The 25736-nt window shown below is 43.5% G+C and overlaps 1 protein-coding gene across 2 annotated transcripts in view; it reads right to left on the reverse strand.

Moving 5' to 3' along the window:
- The window catches only part of pomt2 (protein-O-mannosyltransferase 2), a 217352-nt gene that overhangs the window by 162810 nt on the left and 28806 nt on the right, over positions 1-25736 (reverse strand). For both annotated transcript variants that reach the window (XM_060828634.1, XM_060828633.1), the window contains exons 4-5: positions 21855-21963; positions 1760-1868 (exon numbers count right to left, since the gene is read on the reverse strand). In XM_060828634.1, coding sequence (XP_060684617.1) covers positions 1760-1868; positions 21855-21963 — 218 coding nt within the window. The remainder of the gene's footprint in view (positions 1-1759; positions 1869-21854; positions 21964-25736) is intronic.

Below are 25736 nucleotides of genomic sequence, written 5' to 3' on the forward strand. Positions count from 1 at the left end.
ACACTGATTAATTTCAAGAGAGCGAGAATACAAGAGCAGATATATACTGTTAAGCCTGTATTAGGCTCTGGTCAGACCACATTGAAATGCTGCAAGCAGTTTTCAGCCCCGTGTTTAAGACTGGATATGATGACATCACAGATAGACCACAGGAGGTTTATAAGAATAATTCCAGGAATGAAGGGTTTGTCATAGGAGGAGATGTTGAGGCTCTGAGTCTGTACTTTGGAGTTAAAAGGATGGGGGGTGGGGGGGGGGGGGGGGGGGGGGGGGGAAGAGAACTTATTAAAAATTACTGAATAGTTGGAGGCCTGGATAAAATGGTCATGGAGATGTTTCCACGTGTAGGAGAGACGAGGACCCAACGTCACAGCCTCAGAATGAAGGGAAAACTCTTTAGAATGGAGATGAGGAGAGGTTTCTTCAGCCAGATTGGCAAATCTGTGGAACTCATTGCCACAGAAGGCTGTGGAGGCAAAGTTAATGAGTATCTTCAAGACAGAGAAATATAGGTTCTTGATTAGTAAAGGCATCAATGATAACAAAGAAAGGTAGGAGAATGGTTTAAGAAATGTATCATCTATGATCAAATGGTGAAGCTGATCTGATGGGGCAAATAGCCTAATTCTGCTCCTTTATCTATGGGGCCAAGTCTGACGCTATTCGCCCAACAGAAGAGAATGCAAGATGTGCATGTTGGCTGACGCTGGAACTTTGGGATGACTGCTGTGTGAATGAGTATGTGAAAAACGCACAAAGTTCCAAGGTCTGTACATTGTTGAGATTAGTACAAAAGACCACCTTGTGCCTGTGTGTGGAAAATGCAGGACTTTATACAGGACCAGAGAGGAGAGAATAGGGGCAAGGGTCATGGAGAAAAGGTCAGCATGGAGTTAGAGCAACCTGCAAGGACTCCATTCCATTTTCCCAGTTTTTCAGTCTCGGTCATATCTCTTCAAATGATGTCACCTTCCACAGAGGTGCTCCGGATACGTCTTTAGCTTTTGATTCAATATACAGTGTCAAGGAACCCTAAGAAAATTGGAATCAATGAAGCTCAAGAGAAAAACATCTCGCTGGCTGTGTGACAACATAGAAAATCCAATGAAGTGACTGCCTCAACTCTTTTGGCTTGTTTTCGATTAGATCACTTTGTTCAGAGACACTGACGAATGGAAGACCCTCTGTTGGGCATTTGGTCAGTTAGATGTAGGTCTCATTAAGTTACCTGCTTGGATTTCTAAGTCTGAGGAACTCAGAGACACCGTTTGTAGACTTTTCTGATTTTGAGGAAATAACTCACTGAGATCTTTCTTACAGCTACCCCTTTAGTTAAGGGATATCATTTACTCAGAGCAAGCGCACGAGCGATGAAAAGAATTGCCTCCATCAAACCCCTCCAGAAGTGAACAAATCAAATTTGTGGCAAAGTTTAGCATTTGTTGTTGAACCGCATTCAGCATCAGGTCCTTTGCAAAACGAACTGTTTGTTCAATAAGAAATAAGATAACGAAACAATCGCTATATCTCTTTTAAAAGCTAATCTAGGCAAGTCTCCTGGCTTTTCTGTAAACAGCAGACAATCCCCAATTCTTCTGTGGCTTTTTCATTCCAAAAAAATCAACCGAGAAATTTGCTTTTCCAGTTCTCACAATCCATAAATGTGTTCCCAATAACTCAGACCATTACCCCTTTGATTGGTGGCCTGCAAAGTTCCCAGCACAGCAACACCTCAATGCTCACATTGTCAGCTTCTTACCTGTCTTTCACAGCACTGAACTTGAGCATGCTCAACACTGCTCCCAGAATGAAAAACATCAGAATCGGATCCAACAAGATATACTGCGAAATAGTGATACAGCCAGTATCTGCCAACAGAAATACACAATAAATCTTTTGAGTCACCACAGGCTATAAGCTGAACTGGACCAGCATCAACACAGACACCTCAGCAACAGCATCAGTGTCTCGATATTTGGCATTGACTAACTCCCCAAAATCCATCAATCATCCAAAGTTTAAATTCAGGTTGAGGCAGATGTCTCAAGTCACTTGGGTGAATGTAGCTACAACAAGTGAAGAAAAAGCTCGAGACCATCCAGAACAGAGCACTTCACATGAAGTGTGTTGCTAAGGTAAGGCATTTCAATTGATATAGATTGTGTATCGTTTGATAGATGAAAAGTTTACTATTAGTTGGTTCATTGAATAAGACAACATAAAAGTACTAGAAATTATTTAACTCCAACTTGTATAAATTAATTAACTAAGCAGAGATGGCTGGACACGTGATGTGCTGTAGTTGTATGATGTGGAAGCTGGCTGATCCCATTGTGAATGGCAGTGACCACATCTGCAGCAAGTGTTGGCTGCTGGAAGAACTCTGGATCAGAATTGATGATCTGGAATCTGAGCTTCACCCAAGCTTTGTTTCAAGAGGCAGTCACATCTGGCAGATTACATAATTCAAGTTCAGTCAGTGATCAGGAACAACAGGGTGTGACTGTAGGTGAGGCAGGTAGGCGGATTCTGAGGTCGGGAGTGGAAGAGCCTCAGCCCCTGACTTTGTCTAACAGTATGAGATTTTTGCTCCTTGTATAGATAAGGAAAAGGACTGTAGACAGAATGAGCCAGCTGACCACGGTACCATGGTGCAGAAGGCCATTCGAGAGGGGGGAGCAAAAAGACAAGTAGTTTTTATAGGAGATTCTATAATTAGGGGGACAGATAGTATCCTTTGTGAGCCGGATCGGGAGTCTCGCATGGTGTGTGCCTGCCCGGTGCCAGGGTGCAGGACATCTCCAACCGGCTTGAAAGGATATCGGAGCGGGAGGGGGGAGGATCCAGTTGTTGTGGGTCCACGTTGGCACTAACAACATAGGCAAGGCTAGGAAGGAGAACCTGTCTGGGGAGTATCAAGCACTAGGTAGGAAATTGAAGAACCTGTCCTCGAGAGTCATAATCTCCAGATTACTGCCCGAGGCACGTGCTAATTAGCATAGGGATAAGAAACTTAGGGAAGTAAACACGTGGCTAAGGGATGAGTGTGGGAAAGAGGGATTCAGTTTCATAGGATATTGACATCAGCTTTGGAACCAGGGGTGGATCTGTACCAATGGGACGGTCTCCAACTGAACCAATCTGGAACCACTGTTCTGACAAAAAGGATGAATAGGGTGGTCACTAGGACTTTAAATTTGTGAGTCAGAGGGAAGGGAAAGGGAAGGCAAAAGGGAATATGGAGTCAAGTAGAAAGTTAAGCAGCAGGTTAGCAAGTGTGCAGGATTTAAGTTCAATACAGACTAGCAATGAAGCAAAAACAAAGGATAATTGGGCCATATTACTAGAGGTGATGGAAATTATGAGGATTAGAAAATTAGCATTAATGTGCTTTACCTGAATGCTTGTAGTATTCGTAACAAAGTAGATGAATTGCAGCACAAATCATTGTGACATGGTAGGCACCACAGAGATGTGGTTGTGGGGGTTCAGAACAGGCAGTTAAACATCCAAGGATTTACAACTTATCAAAAAGACAGGGAGGTGGGCAGAGGGGGAGGGGTTGCCTTGTTAGTTAAGAATGAAATGAAATCAATGGCATTAAATGAGATAGGGTCAGATAATGTGGAGTCTGTGTGGGTGGAGTTGAGGAACCACAAAGGCAAAAAAGCCAGGATGGGAGTTATGTACAGACCTCCCAGCAGTGGACAGGACCAGGGACGCAAGATGTACCAGGAAATAGGGCAGAAAGGCAAGGTCACGGTAATCATGGGGGACTTCAATTTGCAAATACACTGGGTTAAGTAATGTTGCCAGTGGATCCAAAGAAAGGGAATTCATGGAATGCTTAAAGGATGGCTTTTTGGAACAGCTTGTGATGGAGCCCACAAGTGAACAGGTATTCTGGACTTTGTGCTATGTAATGAACCAGACATAATAAATGATCAAGTAAGGGAAAACTTAGGAGGGGGCGAACATAATATAGGTAAAAGGCAATAGGTGCAGGAGTAGGCCAATCGGCCCTTCGAGCCAGCACCACCATTCATTATGGTCACGACTGATCATCCACAATCAGTATCCTGTTCCTGCATTATCCTCATAACCTTTGATTCCACTATCTTCAAGAGCTCTATCCATCTCTTTCTTCAAAGTATCCAGAGATTTGGCCTCCACTGCTTTCTGGGGCAGAGCATTCTATATACCCACCACTCTCTGGGTGAAGATGTTTCTCCTCAACTCTGTTCTAAATGGCCTGCCCCTTATTTTCAAACTGTGTCCTCTGGTTCGGGACTCACCCATCAGCGGAAACATGCTTCCTGCCTCCAGAGAGTCCAATCCTTTAATAACATCCTCCTCACATTTCACTCTGCCACCCAGCTTTGTATCATCAGCAAATTTGCTAATATTACTTTTAATACCTTCATCTATTTCATTAATATATATTATAAACAGCTGCAGTCCCAGCACCGAACCTTGTGGTACCTCACTGGTTACCGCCTGCCATTCTGAAAGGGACCAGTTTATCACTTCTCTTTGCTTCCTGTCAGCCAGCCAATTTTCAATCCAAGTCAGTATTTCACCCCCAATATCATGTGCCCTGGCTGACAAAGGAAGTTAGGAAATGTATCAAAGAAAAAGAGAGAGCCTATAAAGTGGCCAAGAGCCCTGGGAGATTAGAAGATTGGGAAGACTACAAAAACAGATGATTACAAAGAGAAAAATAAGGAAGGAGAGAATCAAATATGAAGGTAAGCTAGCCATTAATATTTGAAGTGATAGTAAAAGACAAAAGTAGAGATTGGGCCGCTCCAAACTGATGTAGGAAGGCTAGTGATGGGAGATAAGGAAATAGCTGAAGAACCTCAATACTTTGTCAGCCTTCACAGTGGAAGAGGTGAGTAATATTCCAACAATTAAGGAGAGTCAAGGGGCAGAGTTGAGTATGGTAGCCATTACAAAAGAGAAAGTGCTAGAAAGGCTAAAAAGTCTAAAAGTTGATCAATCTCCTAGCCCTGATGGGCTACATCCGAGAGTTCTGAGGGAGGTGACTGAAGAAATAGTGGAGGAGTTGATTGTAATCTTTCAAAAAAAAATCACTGGAGTCAGGCAAAGTCCCAGACAATTGGAAAATTGCTGTTGTAACCACCTTGTTCAAGAAAGGGTCAAGACAAAAAAATGGAAAATTACAGGCCGATTAGCCTAACCTTGATTGTAGGTAAAATTCTAGAATCCATCATTAAGGATGAGATTTCTAAATTCTTGAAAGTGCAGGGTCAGATTAGAACAAACCAGCATTGATTTAGTAAGGGGAGGTCATGCCTAACAAACTTGCTAGAATTCTTTGAAGAGGTAGAGGTAACAAATAGGTTGGACCAGGGAAACCCAGTGGATGTTAGCTACCAAAACTTCAAAAGCCCTTTGATAAGGTGCCTCACGAGAAGCTGCTGAGTAAGGTGAGGGCCCATGGTGTTTCAGGTGAGCTACTGGCATGGATTGGGGATTGGCTGTCTGACAGAAAGCAGAGAGTCGGGATGAAACGTTCTTTTTTGGAATGGCAGCCGGTGACAAGTGGTCTCCCGCAGGGTTCAGTGTTGGGGCCGCAGCTGTTCACTTCATATATTAATGATCTGAAAGAAGAGACTGGGGACATTCTGGTGAAGTTTGCCGATGATACGTAGTTAGGTGGGACAGGCAGGTAGTTCTGAGGAGATGGGGAGGCTACAGACAGTTTAGGAGAGTGATCCAAGAAATGGCTAATGAAATTCAATGTGAGCAAATGTGAGGTCTTGCACTTTGGAGAAAAGAGCACAGGCAAGGACCATTTTATAAACGGTGAGAAAATTCATAAAGCCAAAGTACAAATGGATCTGGGTGTGCTAGTACAGGATTCTCTAAAGGTTGACTTGCAGGTTGAGTTTGTGGTTAAGAAAGTGAATGTAATGTTGTCATTTATCTCAAGAGGGTTGGAATATAAAAGCACCGTTGTGCTACTGAGACTGTATAAAGCTCTGGTTAGGCCCCATTTGGAGTACTGTGTCCAGTTTTGGTCCCCACACCTCAGGAAGGACATCCTGGCACTGGAGCGTGTCCAGCGGAGATTCACACAGATGATCCCTGGAATGGCAGGCCTAACACACGATGAACGGCTGAGGACCCTAGGATTGAATTCATTAGAGTTTGGAAAGGTGAAGGAAGATCTAACAGAAACTGACAAGATAATGCACGGCTTAGAAAAGGTGGATGCTGGGAATTTGTTTCCGTCAGGCAGGGATACTAGGACCTGTGGGCACAGCCTTAGAATTAGGGGGGCTAATTTAAAACAGAAATGAGGAGACTCTTCTTCAGCCAGAGAGTGGTGGGTCTCTGGAATTCATTGCCATGGAGCGCAGTGGAGACCAGAATGTTAAATGTCTTCAAAGCACAGATTGATAAATTCTTAAACTCGCAAAGATTAAGGGATACGGGGCGAGTGCGGGTAAGTTGTTTTGAAATGCCCATCAACCATGATTGAATGGTGGAATGGATTCGATGGGCCGAATGGCCTTCATTCCACTCCTATTTCTTATGGTCTGACCGAGCATTGTGACAAAATGTCTGAAAATAAACCGGCCAGCTCAGCGAGCAAACTTACAACCTAAACCACAAACCTTCTTGGCAATCGCAAAGAAGTATGCAATATTGCAGATTTTGCTTTAACAATAAAAACAGAAGTTTAACATGCAAAACAGGGGGGTCGAGTTTAAGAGCAGTGAGGTTTTGCTGCAGCTCGACAAGTCCGGTGAGACCACGCTTGGAATATTGTGTCCAGTTCTGGTCGCCCTACTACAGGAAAAATACAGGGGCTTTGGAGAGGGTGAAAAAAGGTTTACCAGGAAGTTACCTGGACTGGAGGGCTTGCCACATGAAGAAAGGTTGACAAAGCTGGGACTTTTCTCTCTGGAGAGAAGGAGGGAGAGGGGAGACTTGATCAAGGTGTACAAGGTAATGAGAGGAATAGATAGAGTCAATAGCCAAAAAATTTTTTCCAGGGCAGGATTGCTTGGTACAAGGAGTCACAGTTTGAAGATATTAGTTGAAGATATTAGGAGGAAGATATAAAGGAGACGTCGAGGAAGGTGCTTTACGCAGAGAGTTGTGAATGCATGGAATGCGTTGCCAGCAATGGTGGTGGAAGCAGAGTCATTGGGGACATTTAATTAACTACTGGACATGCACATGGATAGCAGTGGGTTGAGGGGTGTGTAGGTTAAGTTATTATATTTCTCTGCTGAAAATGTGTTGCTGGTTAAAGCACAGCAGGTCAGGCAGCATCCAAGGAACAGGAAATTCGACGTTTCGGGCCAGAGCCCTTCATCAGGAATGAGGAGAATGTGCCAGACAGGCTAAGATAAAAGGTAGGGAGGAGGGACTTGGGGGAGGGGCGATGGAGATGTGATAGGTGGAAGGAGGTCAAGGTGAGGGTGATAGGTTGGAGTGGGGTGGGGGCGGAGAGGTCAGGAAGAAGATTGCAGGTTAGGAGGGTGGTGCTGAGTTGAGGGAACCGACTGAGACAAGGTGGGGGGAGGGGAAATGAGGAAACTGGAGAAATCTGAGTTCATTCCTTGTGGTTGGAGGGTTCCCAGGCGGAAGATGAGGCGCTCTTCCTCCAGCCGTCACGTTGTTATGGTCTGCCGGTGGAGGAGTCCAAGGACCTGCATGTCCTCGGTGGAGTGGGAGGGAGAGTTAAAGTGTTGAGCCACGGGGTGGTTGGGTTGGTTGGTCCGGGCGTCCCAGAGGTGTTTTCTGAAGCGTTCCGCAAGTAGGCGGCCCGTCTCCCCAATGTAGAGGAGGCCACTTCGGGTGCAGCGGATGCAATAGATGATGTGTGTGGAGGTGCAGGTGAACTTGCGGCGGATATGGAAGGATCCCTTGGGGCCTTGGAGGGAAGTGACGGAGGAGGTGTGGGCGCAAATTTTACATTTCCTGCGGTTGCAGGGGAAGGTGCTGGGAGTGGACCTGACGAGGGAGTCACGAAGGGAGTAGTCTTTGCGGAACGCTGATAGGGGAGGGGAGGGAAATATATCCCTGGTGGTGGGGTCCGTTTGGAGTTGGCGGAAATGACGGCGGATGATACGCTGTATGCAGAGGTTGGTGGGGTGGTAGGTGAGAATATTTTACATTAGGATTAATCCTCGGCACAACATCGTGGGCCAAAGGGCCTGTTCTGTGCTGTACTTTTTCTTTGTTCTAAAACAAATAAACATAAAATTGGGGTTGTTTCCCCTCAATATAGAGTCTGGGTACAATGGGAAGTGCTTCAGAATAAAGCAGTGCCTAATTATGGCTGAGATGAGAACAAATTTTTACTGAGCATTGATTAGCTTTGGAACCTCCTTACCACAGACAGCTGTGCAGGCAGTCCTCGTGCATATGGAATGCAGAGATAGATAGATCCGTGACCAGACAGGGTGTGTTGCAAAAATATCGGGAAGTGGGCATGAAGAATGTTAGATCAACTATGATCCTGGAGAATAGCTGAATAGGCTCGAGGGTCCAAACAGCCGTCTCCTGTTCCCATTTCATACAGTTTTATGGTCTTAAGCTATTTACATGAGAACACAAGTTAAAAAATTTCAATAAAAGTAAAATTCCATTAAATTTTAACAGTATCCCAATACAGTTCTCAAAAACCAGAGCCAACACCCTTCAAAGAACATAGAACATTACAGTGCAGTACAGGCCCTTCGGCCCTCGATGTTGTGCCACCCTGTCATACTGTCTGAAGCCTATCCCACCTACACTATTCTGTGTACGTCCATTTGCCTGTCCAATGACGACTTAAATGTACTTAAACATGGCGAATCTACTACCGATGCAGGCAAAGCAGTCCATACCCTTACTACTCTGAGTAAAGAAACTACCTCTGACATCTGTTTTATACCTATCTCCCCTCACTTTAAAGTTGTGTCCCCTCGTTTTTGCGGTCATCATACTTGGAAAATGGCTGTCCCTGTCCACATGATCTCACCCTCTGATTATCTTGTATGTCTCTATTAAGTCACCTCTCAACCGTCTCTCTAACGAGAACAGCCTCAAGGCCCTCAGCCTTTCCTCCCAAGACATTCCTTCCATACCAGGCAACATCCTAGTAAATCTCCTCTGCACCCTTTCCAAAGCTTCCACATCCTTCTTATAATGCGGTGACCAGAACTGTACACAATACTCCAAGTGTGGCCGTACCAGAGCTTTGTACAGCTGCAGCACAACCTCCTGGTTCCGGAACTCAATCCCTCTATTAATAAAGGCCAAAACACTGTATGCCTTCTTAACAACCCTGTCAACCTGGGTGGCAACTTTCAGGGATCTGCGTACATGGACACTGAGATCTCTCTGCTCATCTGCACTCCCAAGAATCTTACCATAAGCCCAGAACTTTGCATTCCGATTACTCCGGCCAAAGTGTATCACCTCACACTTGTCCACATTAAACTCCATTTGCCACCTCTCAGCCCAGCTCTGCATCCTCAACCTCATTATCCCCGTAACCCTTGATCCTCAAGAACCTCCCTCTCAGTCTTAAACATACTTAATGACCTGGCCTGCACAACCTTCTGTGGCAGTGCATTCCATATATTCACCACTCTCTGGCTGAAGACTTTTCTCTTTACCTCTATTCTAAAAGGTCTTCCCTCGCCTCTAAGGCTGTGCCCTTGGGTCTTAGTCTCTCTTGCTAATGGAAACATCTTCCCAACATCTAATCTATCCAGGTCATTCAGTATTCTGTATGTTTCAATTAGGTTCCCCTTCTCCTTCTGAATTCCGACTATAGATCCAGAGTCCTCAAATGTTCATCGTGAATTAAGCTTTTCATTCTTGGGATCATTCTCATGAACCTCCTCTGAACACACTCCAAAGCCAGTACATCCTTCCTGAGGTATGGGGCTCAAAACTGTACACAATACTCCAAATGTGCTCCAACTAGATCCTGATGGAGCCTCATCAGTACATGCCTGCTTTATATTCAAGTCCTCTTAAAATAAATGCCATTATTGCATTTGCCTTGCTAACTACTGACTCAACCTACAAGTTTACTTTGAGAGAATCTTGAACTAGAACTCGCAAGTGTCTTTGCACTTAAGACTTCTGAATTTTCTCCCCATTTAGAAAATCGTCCATGCCTCTAATCAAAGAGCAAAGAAAATTTACAGCCCAGGGCAGGCCCTTCGGCCCTCCAAGCCTGAACCAATTCAAGTGTACTGTCTAAACTTGTCGTTCAATTCCTAAGCATTTATATCCCTCTACTCCCCACCTACTCATGCATTCATCCAAACGCATCTTCAATGAATCTGCCATGCCTGCCTCTACCACCTCTGCTGGCAATGTATTCCAGACGCCCACCACCCTCTGTGTGAAGTACTTGCTGCATGTATCCCCCTTAAAACTTTCCATCTCTCACCTTGAAAGCATAACCTCGTTATTGAATCCTTCACCCTGAGAAAAAGCTCGTCTCTATCCACCCTGTCTATACCCTTCATGATTTGGAGATGCTGGTGTTGGACTGGGGTGTCCAAAGTTAAAAATCACACAACACCAGGTTATAGTCGAACAGGTTTAATTGGAAGCACGCTAGCTTTCAAAGCGATGCTCCTTCATCAAGTAACAATCACCTGATGAAGGAGCATCGCTCCAAAAGCTAGTGTGCTTCCAATTAAACCTGTTCGACTATAACCTGGTGTTGTGAGATTTTTAACTTTATACCCTTCATGATTTTGTAAACATCAATCAGGTCACCCCTCAATCTCCTTGTTTCTAGTGAAAATAAACCTAATCTACTCAACCCCTCTTCACACCTAGCACCTTCCATACCAGGCAACATCTTCCAAAACCTTCTCTGCACCCACTCCAAAGCGCCCACATCCTTTTGGTAATGTGGTGACCACAACTGTACAGAAATGCAGCTGAACCAATGTCCTGTACAAATTTAACATGACTTGCCAGCTGTTATACTCAATACCCCGTCAGATGACGGCAAGCATACTATATATCCTCTTGACCACTCTATCCACCTGTGCAGCCACCTTCAGGGTACAATGGACCTGAACTCCCAGATCTCTCTGCTCATCAACTTTCCCAAGGCTCTTCCATTCATTGTATAATGCACTCCAAAATTAGTCTTGCCTAAATGCATCACCTAATTTCTCTGGATTGAAATCCATCTGCGACTTTTCCGCCCAACTGTCCAGTCTATCTATATCCTCTGGTATTCTCTGACAGTCCCTTATGCTTTCTGCTACTCCACCAATCATTGTCAAACTTGCAATGCCCCCTTCCAGATCATTTATGTATATTACAAACAACAGTGACCCCAGCACTGACCCCTGTGGAACACCACTGGTCACCTTTTTCCATTTCGAGAAACTCCCTTCAACTACTACTCTCTGTCTCCTGTTGCTCAATCAGTTCTTTACCCACCTAGCTAGAACACCCTGCACACCATGTGACTTCACTTTCTCCATTAGTCTACCATGGGGAACCTGATCTAACACCTTATTAAAGTCCACATATATGACATCAACAGCTGCTTTCATCGATCAACTCGGTCACTTCCTCGAAGAACTCTATTAAGTTGGTAAGGCACGATCTCCCCCGTACAAAACATGTTGCCTATCACTGATAAGCCCATTCTTTTATAAATATAAATAGATCCTATCCCTCTGTACCTTCTCCAGCAACTTTCCCACCACCGACATCAGGCTCACTGGTCTATAGTTACCCGGAATATCCCTACTACCCTTCTTGTACAAGGGGACAACATGGCAACCCTCCAGTCCTCCGGCACCTCACCTGTGTTTAAGGATGCCACGAAGATATCTGTCAGGGCTCCAGCTATTTCCTCTCTCGCCTCCCTCAGCAACCTGGGACAGATCCCATCCGGTCCTGGAGATTTGTCCAACTTAACCTCTAGCCTACCCAACACATCTTCCCTACTTATGCCAAAGTGATCCAGACTAATCAAATGTCTGTCTCATCTCAAGATTCATCATGTTCCTCTCCTCAGTGAACACTGATGCAAAGTAATCATTCAGAATCTCACCCATTCTCTCAGTTTCGACACACAGCCTTCCTTCATTTTCCTTTCTCTAGTTATCCACTTGCTTTTTATATAAGAATAAAATGCATTGGGATTCTCCTTAATTCCGCTCGCTAAAGCTATTTCATGGCCCCTTTTAGCCCGCTTGATTCCTTATTTAAGACATGTCCTACTCTTCCGATATTCCTCCAGGGCCTGTTCTGTTCTTAGCTGCTTGGACCTCATGTACGCTTCCCTTTACCTCTTGGCTAGTCGTACAATTTCTCTTGTCATCCACAGTTCATGAATCCTGCCCTTGCTATTCTTTGCCTTTTCTGCACTATCTCAAATGTGGACTTCCCTTCAAATAGCTGTGTCCAGTCCACATTTCCCAGCTCCTGCCTAATTTTGATATAATTGGCCTTGGCCCAGTTTAGTACTCTTCCCTTAGGACCACTCTCCTCTTTATCTACGAGTAATCTAAAACTTACAGAATTGTGGTCACTGTTCCCAAAGATATCCCCCACCGCAACGTCTACCACCTGTCCTGGCTTGTTCACCAGTACCAGGTCCAATATGGCCCCTTCCCGAGTCAGACTATTAACATACTGCTCTAGAAAACTCTCCTGGACGCGTCTTACAAATTCTAACCCATCCAGACTTCTGATGCTAATTGTATCCCAGTCAATGTTACCTCTACATCTTTCCATAATCTGTTTACTTATTTGTTCTTCTAGCTCAGCCCCAACAATGTAACTGCACCATTCTTATTTCTCAGCTCCACCCATAATGCCTCACTACCCACGATCTCCATAGTGTCCTCCTTTAGCACAGTCATGATATCATCCCTGACCAGCAATGCAACTCCACCCCCATTTTACTTCCCTCCCTTACGTGTCTGAAGCGTCCATATCCTAGAACATTTAGTTGCCAATCATAATACCCTCCCTTCAACCAACTCTCTGTGATTGCCAGTCTTCCTACCAAACTGCATGACTTCAGTTCCCACATTGTACTCCATCTTACACTTTTTGCCCACTCTCCTAACCTGTCCAAATCCTCTGCAGCTTCCCTGCCATCTCAATGCTACCTGACCCATGACCCATCTTTGATCAACTGCAAAGTTCGCAGCAACACCCTCAGTTCCTTCATCTAGCTCGTTAATGTATAAAGTGAAACGTTGTGATGCCAACCCTGACCACTTGTCATCAGCTGTCATCCTGAGTAGGACCCTCTCATCACCACTCCCTGCTTTCTGTCCAACAGCCAAGCTTCTATCCGTGCTAGCACCTTGCCTCTAACACCGTGGGCCCTTACTTTACTCATTAGCTTCCTGTACAGCACCTTGTCAAAGGCCTTTTGGAAGTCCAAGTAGAAAACATCCATTGGCTCTCTTTGATCTTACCTACTCCCTACTTAGAGTCATAGAGATGTACAGCACAGAAACAGATCCTTCGGTCCAACTCGTCCATGCTGACCAGATACCCTATCCTAATCTTGTCCCATTTGCCAGCGTAGTTGGCTAATATCCCTCCAAACCCTTCCTATTCATATATCCATCCAGATGCCGTTTAAATGTTGCAATTGTACCAGCCTCCACCACATCCTCTGGCAGCTCATTCCACACAGGCACCACCCTCTGTGTGAAAAGCTGCCCCTTAAATCCCTTTCATATCTGTCCCCTCTCACCCTAAACCTATACCCTCTCGTTCTGGACTCACCCAGCCCAGGGAAAAGACCTGGTCTATTCATGCTAACCATGCCCCTCATGATTTTCTAAACCTTTAAGGACACCCCTCAGCCTCTGACACTCCAGGGAAAACAGCCCCAACCTCATCAGGCTCTCCCTGTAGCTCAAACCATCCAACCCTGACAAAATGCTTGTAAATCTTTTCTCAACCCTTTCAAGTTTCACAACATCCTTCCGATAGGAGGAAGACCAGAATTGCACACTATTCCAAAAGTGGTCTAATCAATGTCCTGTACAGCCGGAACGTGACCTCCCAAATCCTATACTCAATACTCTGACCAAGAAAGGAAAGTATACACATGCCTTCTTCCTTATCCTATCTACCTGTGATTCCACTAACAACTATGAACCTGCATGATCTCTTTGTTTAACACTCCCAAGGACCTTACCATTAAGTGTATAAGCCTGCCCTGATTTGCCTTTGCAAAATGCAGCACTCATATCTCTCTGAATTATACTCCATCTGCCACTCCTAGGTCCAGAGGCTCATCTGATCAAGATTCCGTTGTACTGAGGTAACCTTCTTCACTGTCCACTGTACCTCCAATTTCATTGTCTTCTGTAAACTTAGTTACTGTACCTCCCATGCTCACATCCAAACCATTTATGTAAAAGATGAAAAACAGAGGACTCAGCACTGATGCTTGTGGCACTCCACTAGTCACAGGCCTCCTGTCTGAAAACCAGCCCTCCACCACCACCCTCTGTCTTCTACCTTTGAGCCAGCTGTATATCCAAATTATTATTTTTCAAAAAGAGTATGCCCACTGCTCTGCCCTCTTTGTTACTTCAAAAATCTCAATCAAGGTAGTAAGACAAGATTACCCACGCACAACACTGTGTTGATTCTCCCTTATCCTTACCTTTCCAAATACATGTAAATCCTGTCTCTCAAAGAACTGAGTTGTCAGGCACGATCTCCCCTTGATGAAACAAAGCTAACTTTGTCCTTTTTGACCATACACTTTCAAGTATTCAGATCGCATCCTTCACAATGGACTCTGGGATCTTACTCACGACTGAGGTTGACCCTTTGGCCCAACTTGCTCATGCTATCCAGTTTTCACAATTAAACTGGCCCTATGTTCCTGTGTATGGTCTATATTGCTCCATACCTTGCCCATCCATGCACATGTCTAAATGTTTCTTAAATGACAAAACTGAACTTGCTTCCACCACGACCTCGAGCAGCCTATTCAAGGCATTCACCACCCTTGTGTGAAAACATTGCCCCCATAAACTTTTGTATCTCTCTCCTCTCACTTTAAATCTATACCCTTTAGTTTCAGATTCCACACTATGGGGAAAAGCTGTTGGCTATGTACCTTATCTAGGCCTAGATTTTATTACATGGAGGCACTGGTGTTGGACTGGGGGGTGGACAAAGTCAGAAGTCACATGATGCCATGTTATAGGAGCAGGGCTCTGAAAGTTTATGATTTCAAATAAACCTGATGGACTATAATCTGATGTCACGTGACTCATGATTTTATAGACCTCTAATTGGAGAGGATGAAATCAATGACAAGAACAAGACAGAAAGGACAGTAAGAGAAGGGATAAAGACACACAATCAAAGGTCAAGATCAAACAAGGCCACAGTGAAAAATAATGGGAACTAGACAAGTAATAAAAAAAAGAGGGGCATTAAAGCACAGAGCACTCACGATAGAAGAATGGATCAACTGATTAAGCAAATAGGTGAAAATATGAATTATACAGCTGTAGGCTGACCAGGGATGGGAACTGAATATCCATGGGCATGGAGTTTTTGGAATGACAAAGAGGAGAAGGCAGTGGAGTAGATTGATGGTGAAAAGAGGAAATTAACATGGTAGCAAGGGAAGGCATTTGCTAAAGAATCACAGAATCCCTACAATGTGCAAAGTCATTTAGCCCATCAAGCCTACACTGACCCTCCAAAAAAAGTATCCCACCCAAATCCATGCCTCTACCTAGGCCTATAACCCTGCATTTAGCATGGCTACTCCACTTAACTGGCACATATTTTGGATTGTGGGAGGAAACCAGAGCACATGGGGTGGAAACCCACACAGAACATGCGAATTCCACAGACTCATTCGGAATTGGAATCAAACCTGGGTCCCTGGTGCTGTGAGGCAGTGTTAATCATAGAGCCATCCTTGAAAAGTGCAATATATAGGTAGAGCTGGGAAACACTAAAGGGGAAAACAACACGATTAGGGGGTTCTACATAGATCCCCAATCTGTCGGGACGATGTTTGGAAAGACATTAAACAAGACATTAGAGACAAATGCAATAAACGAACATCTGAGGAAACTTAAACCGGCATTTAGATTGGAAAAATATCAAAATACAACAAACACTTTATTAACCAGCATCTATTGGACTAGGAGCGTGCCAGTTGATCAAATATTATGGAATATTCTGGATATGCATAGCCACAGTAAACTCTGACTACTCCAAAGTCAAGTGTGTGCTGCTGAGAAAGACAGCAGGTCAGGCAGCATCGGAGGAGCAGGAGAATCAACATTTTGGGCAAAAGCCCTTCATCAGGAATGAGACTGAGATAAATTGGGGCGGGGGGGGGGGGGGGGGGGGAGGTAACTCGAGTATGATAGGTCGATGGAGGTGGGGGTAGTAGGGGTAGGTCGGACAGGAGGTTGGAGTGAATAGGTGGGAAGGTAGATGGACAGGTGGGATAGGCCATGAGGGCAGTACCGAGTTGGAAGGTTGGGATAAGGTGGGGGGGATGGAATGCAGAATCTGGTAAAATCCAGTGAGGCAGTGGGATCGGAGGGTTCTGAGGTGGAAGATGAGACGTTCTTCCTACAGACAGTAGGTGGTTAGGGGATGGCAATGGAGGCGGCCCAGGACCTGCATGTCCTTGGCGGAGTGGGAGGGAAAGTTGAAGTAGGTAAAAACAAGGACTGCAGATGCTGGAAACCAGGTTCTAGATGAGAGCGGCGCTGGAAAAGCACAGCAGTTCAGGCAGCATCCGAGGAGCAGGAAAATCAACATTTCGGACAAAAGCCCTTCATCAAGAATAGGGAAGGGCTTTTGCCCGAAACATCGATTTTCCTGCTCCTCGGATGCTGCCTGAACTGCTGTGCTTTTCCAGCAACACTCTAATCGGGAAAGTTGAAGTGTTCGGCCATGGGGTGGTGGGGTTGCTTCTTTGACTAATCATGGTCAGACTTTCATATATAAAAAGAAGGGAGTCAGAGAGCCCTCCATGCCCAGGCACTCAGCTAGGCAAACCTCAAGCTGCTCGGAGATGAAACCAGTTGAGTTCAGTCGATGCACCCTCCCCATATAATTCAACAGCCAAGTGTTATGAAGTTGAAGGAGTGTACTGTATCTTTAAGAGAGAGTGAATGCTGTTTTACACAGAGCTTACAAGCACCTGTCATATGATTAGCTAGCCGTCTCAGAGTGCACTGGAAAATTGAAATTATGTAACATTTGTCAGTGAAATGGATACCTGAGCTATGGTTGCTATTTTGACAACAATTTGAACATTATCCAGTTTAAATTATGCCCCAGGATACTAACACCCAACTGAACTTGAATGTATTGTTTTTGCCAGTCTCGAACCAATGAGATGATTTAATGTTTGGGGTATAAGGAAGCAGACATTTTGAAAGTTATTCAGAGTAACTGTAATTTACAGTAACTGCCAGCAAAAAACTCTCCATCAAAAAGGTACCTTTGCAGTAAAAGACAGATGACGACCCAGGGAGATTTTCAGCAAAAAGATGGAGAACATCAGATACAACAGCCACCGTGTGGTTTGAAAATAAATTGATGCAACTTTAATACAGGTTTTTATTGGAACTTTACATTGTTTAGAATTGGAAGCAGATAAAAAGCAATTAAGAGAAAGGAGTGCTTCAGTTGTGAATAGTTGTTGTTTAATGTGCATTTTTAGAGTTAAGAAATAAATAGGTATTTTTCTTTAAACAGTGGAACTTGAGAGTTCTCTGTCATTCATACTTGAACAAATTATGAAGTGAGGAGAGCTTTTCTGGGTGTTTGATTTAATTAGCAGAAGGGTTCACCGCCAGGTAATAACACATGCGAAGTGAGCATAGCACAAAAAGATTTTGTGCGCAGCATAACGACTCCATTATGAGCAAGATGCTCTGCATTCTGACTTTCACTGTGTACCCCTGCCCCCCAGGCCCCCACCAGCCACCTCCACAAACTCTGCTAACATGGCTGCTGTCTGGTTGTCTTGGTCCTCGGCCTCATTGGTTTTCTCACTCTGTACCACCTCGTCCTGTGCTCAGTTCAGCTTTCCTGCTTCACTGCCTTAGCAGTGTCAGCGATGTTGGCTATGCTTGCATTCTCAGCTTTCCTCTGCAGGTTTGGTGTCCTGATTTATAGCAGAAATATGCTGACATCATTGCGACATTTGAGGTATATAATTTCTGCCAGTTTAATCAAGAATGCCAGTTAATAAGGCACCAGTTAAAATAAAATGTGGTCAGTGTCAATACCATGGATGAGGAATTCCTGGAGCGTGCCTGGCATGCTTTTCTGGATCGATATGTTGAGGAATCAACTAGAGAACAGGTCATTTGGACAGGGTATAGTTTAATAGGAAAAGAATAATTGACATTCCCCTGTAGATGTCAGAGTATGATCTGACAGAATTCCTCATCAAGGTGAAAAGTTATATTAAAAAAAAAGATAAACCACTGCAGAGTCCAGAAATACGAAGCCACAATAAAAATTGCTAGAAAAGCTCAGGAGGTCTGGCAGCATCTGTGGACTGAAAGCAGTGTTAACGTTTTGGGTCAGTGACCTTTCTTCAGAACTGAAGAATAGAACTCTATTTTGAAGAAGAGTCACTGAACCTGAAACATTAACTCTTGCTCTCCACAGATGCTGCCAGGCCTGCTCAATTTTTCCAGTAATCTCTTTTTTAGTTGGAGTTTTTACATAGCTCATTCGGAGACTAGCTCCTGAATCCAAATAGAAAAAACTATGATAATATTCGGTGCGAGTTTGTAATGATAGATTGGAGGATATTCCTTCAGAAAACACAATGGCTAGGCAGTGGCAAACATTCAAACAGAACATGAGTGAACTTCGACAACTGTTCATTCCTGTTTGGGCCAAAAACAGAAACAATGGCCAAACCATAGCTTAAAAAGGAAATGAGAGATGATACGCAATCCAAGGAAGAGGCCGGGGAAAAAAAGCAACCCGGCCTTTTCCGGTGGACTGGGAGCACTTTAGAGTTCAACAATGTAGGAGAAAGGGATTGATTAAGAAAAGAAAAATATTAGGAAAGCTTGCAAGAAACAAAAATCAACCGTAAAAGTTTCTGTAGGTCTGTGGAAAAAAAAGTGAAGGTGAATGTACTTCCTACACAGTCAGAAGCAGAGGAATTTATTAATTTAAAATATTATTTTCTAATATTTCTTTTAAATCGGTTAGCCTCTTTCTTGGTTCATCATGAAACGGAGCCTAAACTTTCTCACCTTCAAATAACAATCCCAGGATTTTTACCAAACACTTCCAATCGGGAGCTTTTCAACTCAACTCCTTACACTGAGGGAACATATTTTAAACAATTACAGATAGACAATTTTCTCACTTTCTCAGGTGCAACTGTTTAACAGATCCAGTTTCAGCTAACAGACCTACACAAATGCCCAACTGAAATTTAAAAAAAAACTCCCCCAAACTATGGGCGTTTCCCCTAAGAGCATTCCTTTAGTTTCTCTCTGAAAAGTGAAATCACAGAATCACAGAACGTTACAGCACAAAAGGAGGCTTTAATGTGCCTCCACTGGTTCTGTGACATAGTCCCAATCTCCTGTCTTGTTTCCATAATCCTGCAGACCAGTTTTAAATCAAATAATCATCCAAACCATAGCTTACAAGGGAAATGAGAAATGATACACAATCCAAGAAAGAGGCATACAACTGGCCAGAAAAAAAACAACAGACCAGAGAACTGGAAGCAATTTAGAGTTCAACAATGTAGGACAAAGGGATTGATTAAGAAAAATAGATTAGGAAGGTCAGCTTGCAAGAAACAAAAGTTAACTGTAAAAGCTTCTATCGGTCTGTGAAAAAAAAGTGAACGTGAAAGTACTTCCTTCACAGTCAGAAACAGATGAAGTTATTAATTGGGAACAAAGAAATGGCTGACCAACTAAATACATGACAAACTAAATGCATTCACAAAGGAGGAGACAAATAACATGCCAAAAATGGTGGGAAACACAGGGTTTTGGGAGAGGGAGGAATTGAAGGTAACCAGCATTAGTTACAAACTGGTAGAACATAGAACATAGATAGAACATAGAACAATACAGCACAGAACAGGCCCTTCGGCCCACGATGTTGTGCCGAACATCTATCCTAGATTAAGCACCCATCCATGTACCTATCCAATTGCCGCTTAGAGGTCGTCAATGATTCTGACTCTATCACTGCCACGGGCAGCGCATTCCATGCCCCCACCACTCTCTGGGTAAAGAACCCACCCCTGACATCTCCCCTATACCTTCCACCCTTCACCTTAAATTTATGTCCCCTTGTAATACTCTGTTGTACCCGGGGAAAAAGTTTCTGACTGTCTACTCTATCTATTCCTCTGATCATCTTATAAACCTCTATCAAGTCACCCCTCATCCTTCGCCGTTCCAACGAGAAAAGGCCGAGAACTCTCAACCTGTCCTCGTATGACCTATTCTCCACTCCAAGCAACGTCCTGGTAAATCTTCTCTGCACCCTCTCCAAAGCTTCCACATCTTTCCTAAAGTGAGGCGACCAGAACTGCACACAGTACTCCAAACGTGGCCTAACCAAAGTCCTGTACAGCTGCAACATCACTTCACGACTCTTGAATTCAATCCCTCTGCTAATGAACGCTAATACACCATAGGCCTTCTTACAAGCTCTACCCACCTGAGTGGCAACTTTCAAAGATCTATGTACATAGACCCCAAGATCCCTCTGTTCCTCCACCTGACTAAGAACTCTACCGTTAACCCTGTATTCCGCATTCTTATTTGTTCGTCCAAAATGGACAACCTCACACTTGGCAGGGTTGAACTCCATCTGCCACTCCTCAGCCCAGCTCTGCATCATATCCAAGTCCCTTTGCAGCCGACAACAGCCCTCCTCACTGTCCACAACTCCACCAATCTTCGTATCATCTGTAAATTTACTGACCCACCCTTCGACTCCCTCATCCAAGTCATTAATAAAAATTACAAACAGCAGAGGACCCAGAACTGATCCCTGGTGTTGGAGAAATTGATGGAATTGAAGGCTAACAAATTCCCAGGGCCTGATCATCTACACCCAAGAGTACCGAAAAAAGTGGCCCTAAAAACAGTGAAAGCTTTGGTGGTTCCAACTGATTGGAGAATCATTAATGTAACCCCTCTATTTAAATCTCAAATGAACCCGCCTCCTCCAACACATTTGATAGAATAGAATGCATTTGCAGGCAGTGCATTCTATCCTCTATTTGTTCTTCGGAATAATTTTTCTCACATTATCCTTACTTTGTTTGCCTAAATGCAGTAAACTGTGTATTTTGCTTGCAATTAAACTCACCAAAAATGAAGAAAATCCCATTATTCTTTTGGAAGTCTTTTAAATCATCATGACTACAGAATAATCAAAAATTAATTATTAAATTCCCTCAGATACACAGTAAAGGCATAGGTCGCTGGTTCAAAATCAAAACTCTTAAACTCAAAAACAATTATGAAAATATGTGTAAATCACACAACCTACACCACAGTGCTAACTTGACTTTGTATCTGTCCAAAATCTTTTGCAAATCTGTTGTGGAACCTTCTGTTTTAATATCAGTAAAAAAAAAGGAACAAAGAAGGACACAACCACATTGAGCAGACAATTGGTAATGAACTCAGAAGACAAAATTCTGAGGCCCTTCAGGGAAACTTTCACGGTTTACATTTGATTTTTTTCTTTAAAATATTAAACGCGTCTGTAACAGCACACACATCTGTCCAACCATGCTACATGGCTGGAGACTGTGCAGCACAATCTTATAACATCAGTAAAATACTCACCAAAGATCAGCAGAACAGCAGCAAGCAGTGCAGCACAAAGTGAGCTAGAGAGCTCCAATACGATGAGATATGCAAAAGGAACCAGGAAAGACCCAAGGGTTGCACAGAGCTGTAAGATTTTGCGAGGGAAGATCACACATGACAGAGGGAACATGTAAGGAGAAAAACATGTTGAAAAACAGAGTCAGAAACTAACAGCAATCAATGTATATATTTCAAGAGATTGCCCTCTCATTCTAATACAACTGTAGTATGTAGTATTCAGACAGTATGTAAATGATCAGTGAACCTCACTAGGTATTAAGCTTTTCATTGTTTGGGAGAGATGACAGCGCTGTGATTATGTGACCTTGAACCTATTAACCTTGAACATTATTTTGTGGAGAAGGGTTCGAATTTCACCATTATAGATGGTGCAACTTGAATTCAATAAAGGTTTGCAATTAAAAAGCTACATTAGTAATGACCAATGTCACTAGATGGTTCAATTAAAATTTGTGTACAGAGGAACCATAATTATCCCAATTTTAGATTATCTGAACAAGATCACAAGATTCCGATGCTTGGCTAAATGGTGTTATCTGGCATTCGATTATCTGAACTACTGCCTGCCCACGTCGTTAAGAGAATAGAGGTTCCTCTATCGTTTCTAGGAAAGTTAATGCAATAACAAAGATGGTTTCACATACTATTTGCAAACGGGAATATTGAACTGAAGTTGGTAGCATACCATTCTTTTGTGAAACTGCTTTGGTAAAATGCAGTTACCATTGACAAAAAGGCCTAAGGAAATTTCCATTTTTGCCAAGCCCAATGGATTATATAATGGTCAGATTATGTCATTTGAATTTCAGAATGCTCCAGCCACATTTCAACAATTAATGAACAGAGTTATAGCTGAAGTGCTTAATTGTGCACGATACTTCAACGATATTGGGGTATATAGTATAATATGCAGAACAATTAGAAAACCTGTCTAAACAATTACAGTTGGCCAGGTCGGTGACAAACCTAACAAAACATGAATTTGCAAGACCAAGAAAGTGACATATTTATGACATATTGTTGGGCAACGACATCCAAATCAGCATAAGAGTGAGCTTTGATTGTCTTTCCCACCATTAAAACTAAACCAAATTTTATGGGATTTTCAGGAATGTGCAGATTTTATTGGAAATTTGTCATTAATTTAGTACAACAGCTGTATATTTAACCAACTTGCTACAAAACAGACAAAGATGGCGGGGTTAAGAGAATGACAGGCATCCCTTGAAAAGCCGAACGCCATCTTAAGTAAACCCATATTAAATGGTTTGTTAAACCTTGGTGCAAATAAACTACCAGTAGATACTAGGGATTTTGAAGATGCGGGCAGTTCTCTTACTGACAAGGATGACAAGGCTGGAATGGAGATACCAAAGGATTACTTTTTCAAACAGCTTCAGAAAAAACATTGCAGTGTAGGAAAGGAGAATTTGCAGTGCTGGCAGCTCATGAACACTTTCAAGTTTGTTCAACATGGAAACAAGGAGACCTTACTGATCATAATCTATTAACTGTTATGGAGATGACTTAAGACCAATATTCAGCGATCCTTCTGTTGAAATTTGTTATCGCAACCTCTTAGCACAACAATTTTACATTTCAAGGGGGAATAAAAATGCAATTGCTGATGCTTTATCCTGATTGTAACAGTTCACATTTTAAGAAAGTACCCAAGAATGTTATACAGTGATCAAAAATCTAGTGGGAGAAGGATTTACATGGCTGTGAGCTTTATGTCATGTTTGCTGTTTAATTATTACTAACTCTGTCATGAAACGCATTATTGAAATGGCATTCTTTGGAGGTTGGAGATGAACTGAGACTATTTTTCCTTTTATTTTTCTAAGTTTAGGTTGAACTGTGTTGCAGTTGAGAATTGAAAAGAAACTGATGATCAAAGTTCAAAGTGAAGAGACTTATGTTTGCAGTTAGGAACAGGCTTGGAAAGATAGGCAGGTTAGTTACTGCTACTGGGGAAGGTGGGACCTCTATAAAAAGGACAGGCTACACCTGAACCGGAGGGGCACCAGTATCCTTAGGGGGAGGTTTGCTAGTGCTCTTTGGGAGGGTTTAAACTAACTCCGCGGGGGCATGGGAACCAGGACTGTAGCTTTAGGGTACAGGACCTTGAGTGTAGGGAGGTTAGGAATAATGCAGCGATCTCTAAGGAGGGTGCCTGTAACCAGAAAGGTGGATTGAAGTGTGTATACTTCAATGCCAGAAGTATAAGGAATAAGGTAGGTGAACTTGCAGCGTGGGTTGGTACCTGGGACTTCGATGTTGTGGCCATTACAGAGACGTGGGTAGAATAGGGACAAGAATGGCTGTTGCACGTTCCAGGGTTCAAATGTTTTAGTAGGATCAGACATGGGGGTAAAAAAGGGGGAGGCGTGGCATTACTTGTCAAAGACAGTATCACAGCAGTGGAATGGACGATGGAAGAGGACTTGCCATCTGAGGTAGTTTGGGCTGAGGTTAGAAATAGGAAAGGTGAGGTCACCCTGTTAGGTGTTTTCTACAGGCCTCCTAATAGTCCTAGAGAAGTAGAGGATAATATTGCGAGGATGATTCAGGAAAAGAGTGAAGGTAGCAGGGTGGTTGTTATGGGGGACTTTAACTTCCCAGATATTGACTGGGAGAGCTATAGCTCGAGTTCATTAGATGGGTCGGTGTTTGTACAATGTGTGCAGGAGGGTTTCCTGACACAATACGTCGACAGGCCAACAAGAGGGGAGGCTATATTGGATTTGGTTCTAGGTAATGAACCAGGCCAGGTGTTAGACTTGGAGGTAGGTGAGCACTTCGGGGACAGTGACCACAACTCGGTGACTTTTACTTTAGTGATGGAGAGGGATTATCGTGCGCCGCAGGGCAAGAGCTATAGCTGGGGGCAGGGAAATTATGATGCAGTGAGGCATGACTTAGGATGTGTGGATTGGAAAAACAGGCTTCAAGAGAAGAACACTAATGAGATGTGGGGATTGTTCAAGGAGCAGCTACTGCGTGTCCTCGATAGGTATGTACCAGTCAGGCATGGTGTAAAGGGCCTTGTGAGGCAGCCGTGGTTTAGTAAGGAATTGGAGTCCCTTGTGAAAGGGAAGAAGGCGGCATATGTAAAGATGAGGCGTGAAGGTTCAGTAGGGGCGATTGAGAGTTATAAGGTAGCCAGGAAGGAGCTAAAGAGGGAGCTAAGAGAAGCGAGAAGGGGACATGAAAAGTCTTTAGCTGGTAGGATTAGGGAAAACCCAAAGGCTTTCTATAGGTATGTCAAGAATAAAAGGATGACTAGGGTAGGTATCGGTCCAGTCAAGGATAGTAGTGGGAAGTTGTGTGTGGAGGCGGAGGAGATTGGAGAGACATTAAATCAGTACTTTTCATCAGTATTCACTCAGGAACAGGACACTGTTGCTGATGTGAATATGGAATCACAAATAATTAGAATGGATGCCCTGGAAATATGCAGGGAAGAGGTTTTGGGAATATTGGAAAGGATGAATATAGATAAGTCTCCTGGGCCTGATGGCATTTACCCCAGGATCCTATGGGAAGCTAGGGAGGAGATAGCAGAGCCATTGGCCTGGATTTTTATGTCGTCATTGTCAACGGGAATAGTACCAGAGGACTGGAGGATAGCGAATGTGGTCCCATTGTTCAAGAAAGGGAGTAGGGATAGCCCTAGTAACTATAGGCCAGTGAGTCTGACTTCAGTGGTGGGCAAAGTCTTAGAGAGAATGGTAAGGGATAAGATTTATGAACATCTGGGTAGGAATAACGTGATCAGGGATAGCCAGCATGGTTTTGTGAAGGGCAGGTCGTGCCTCACAAACCTTATTGAGT

Source organism: Hemiscyllium ocellatum, chromosome 8 (assembly GCF_020745735.1).
Source record: "Hemiscyllium ocellatum isolate sHemOce1 chromosome 8, sHemOce1.pat.X.cur, whole genome shotgun sequence".
In the NCBI taxonomy this organism is placed as follows: domain Eukaryota; kingdom Metazoa; phylum Chordata; class Chondrichthyes; order Orectolobiformes; family Hemiscylliidae; genus Hemiscyllium; species Hemiscyllium ocellatum.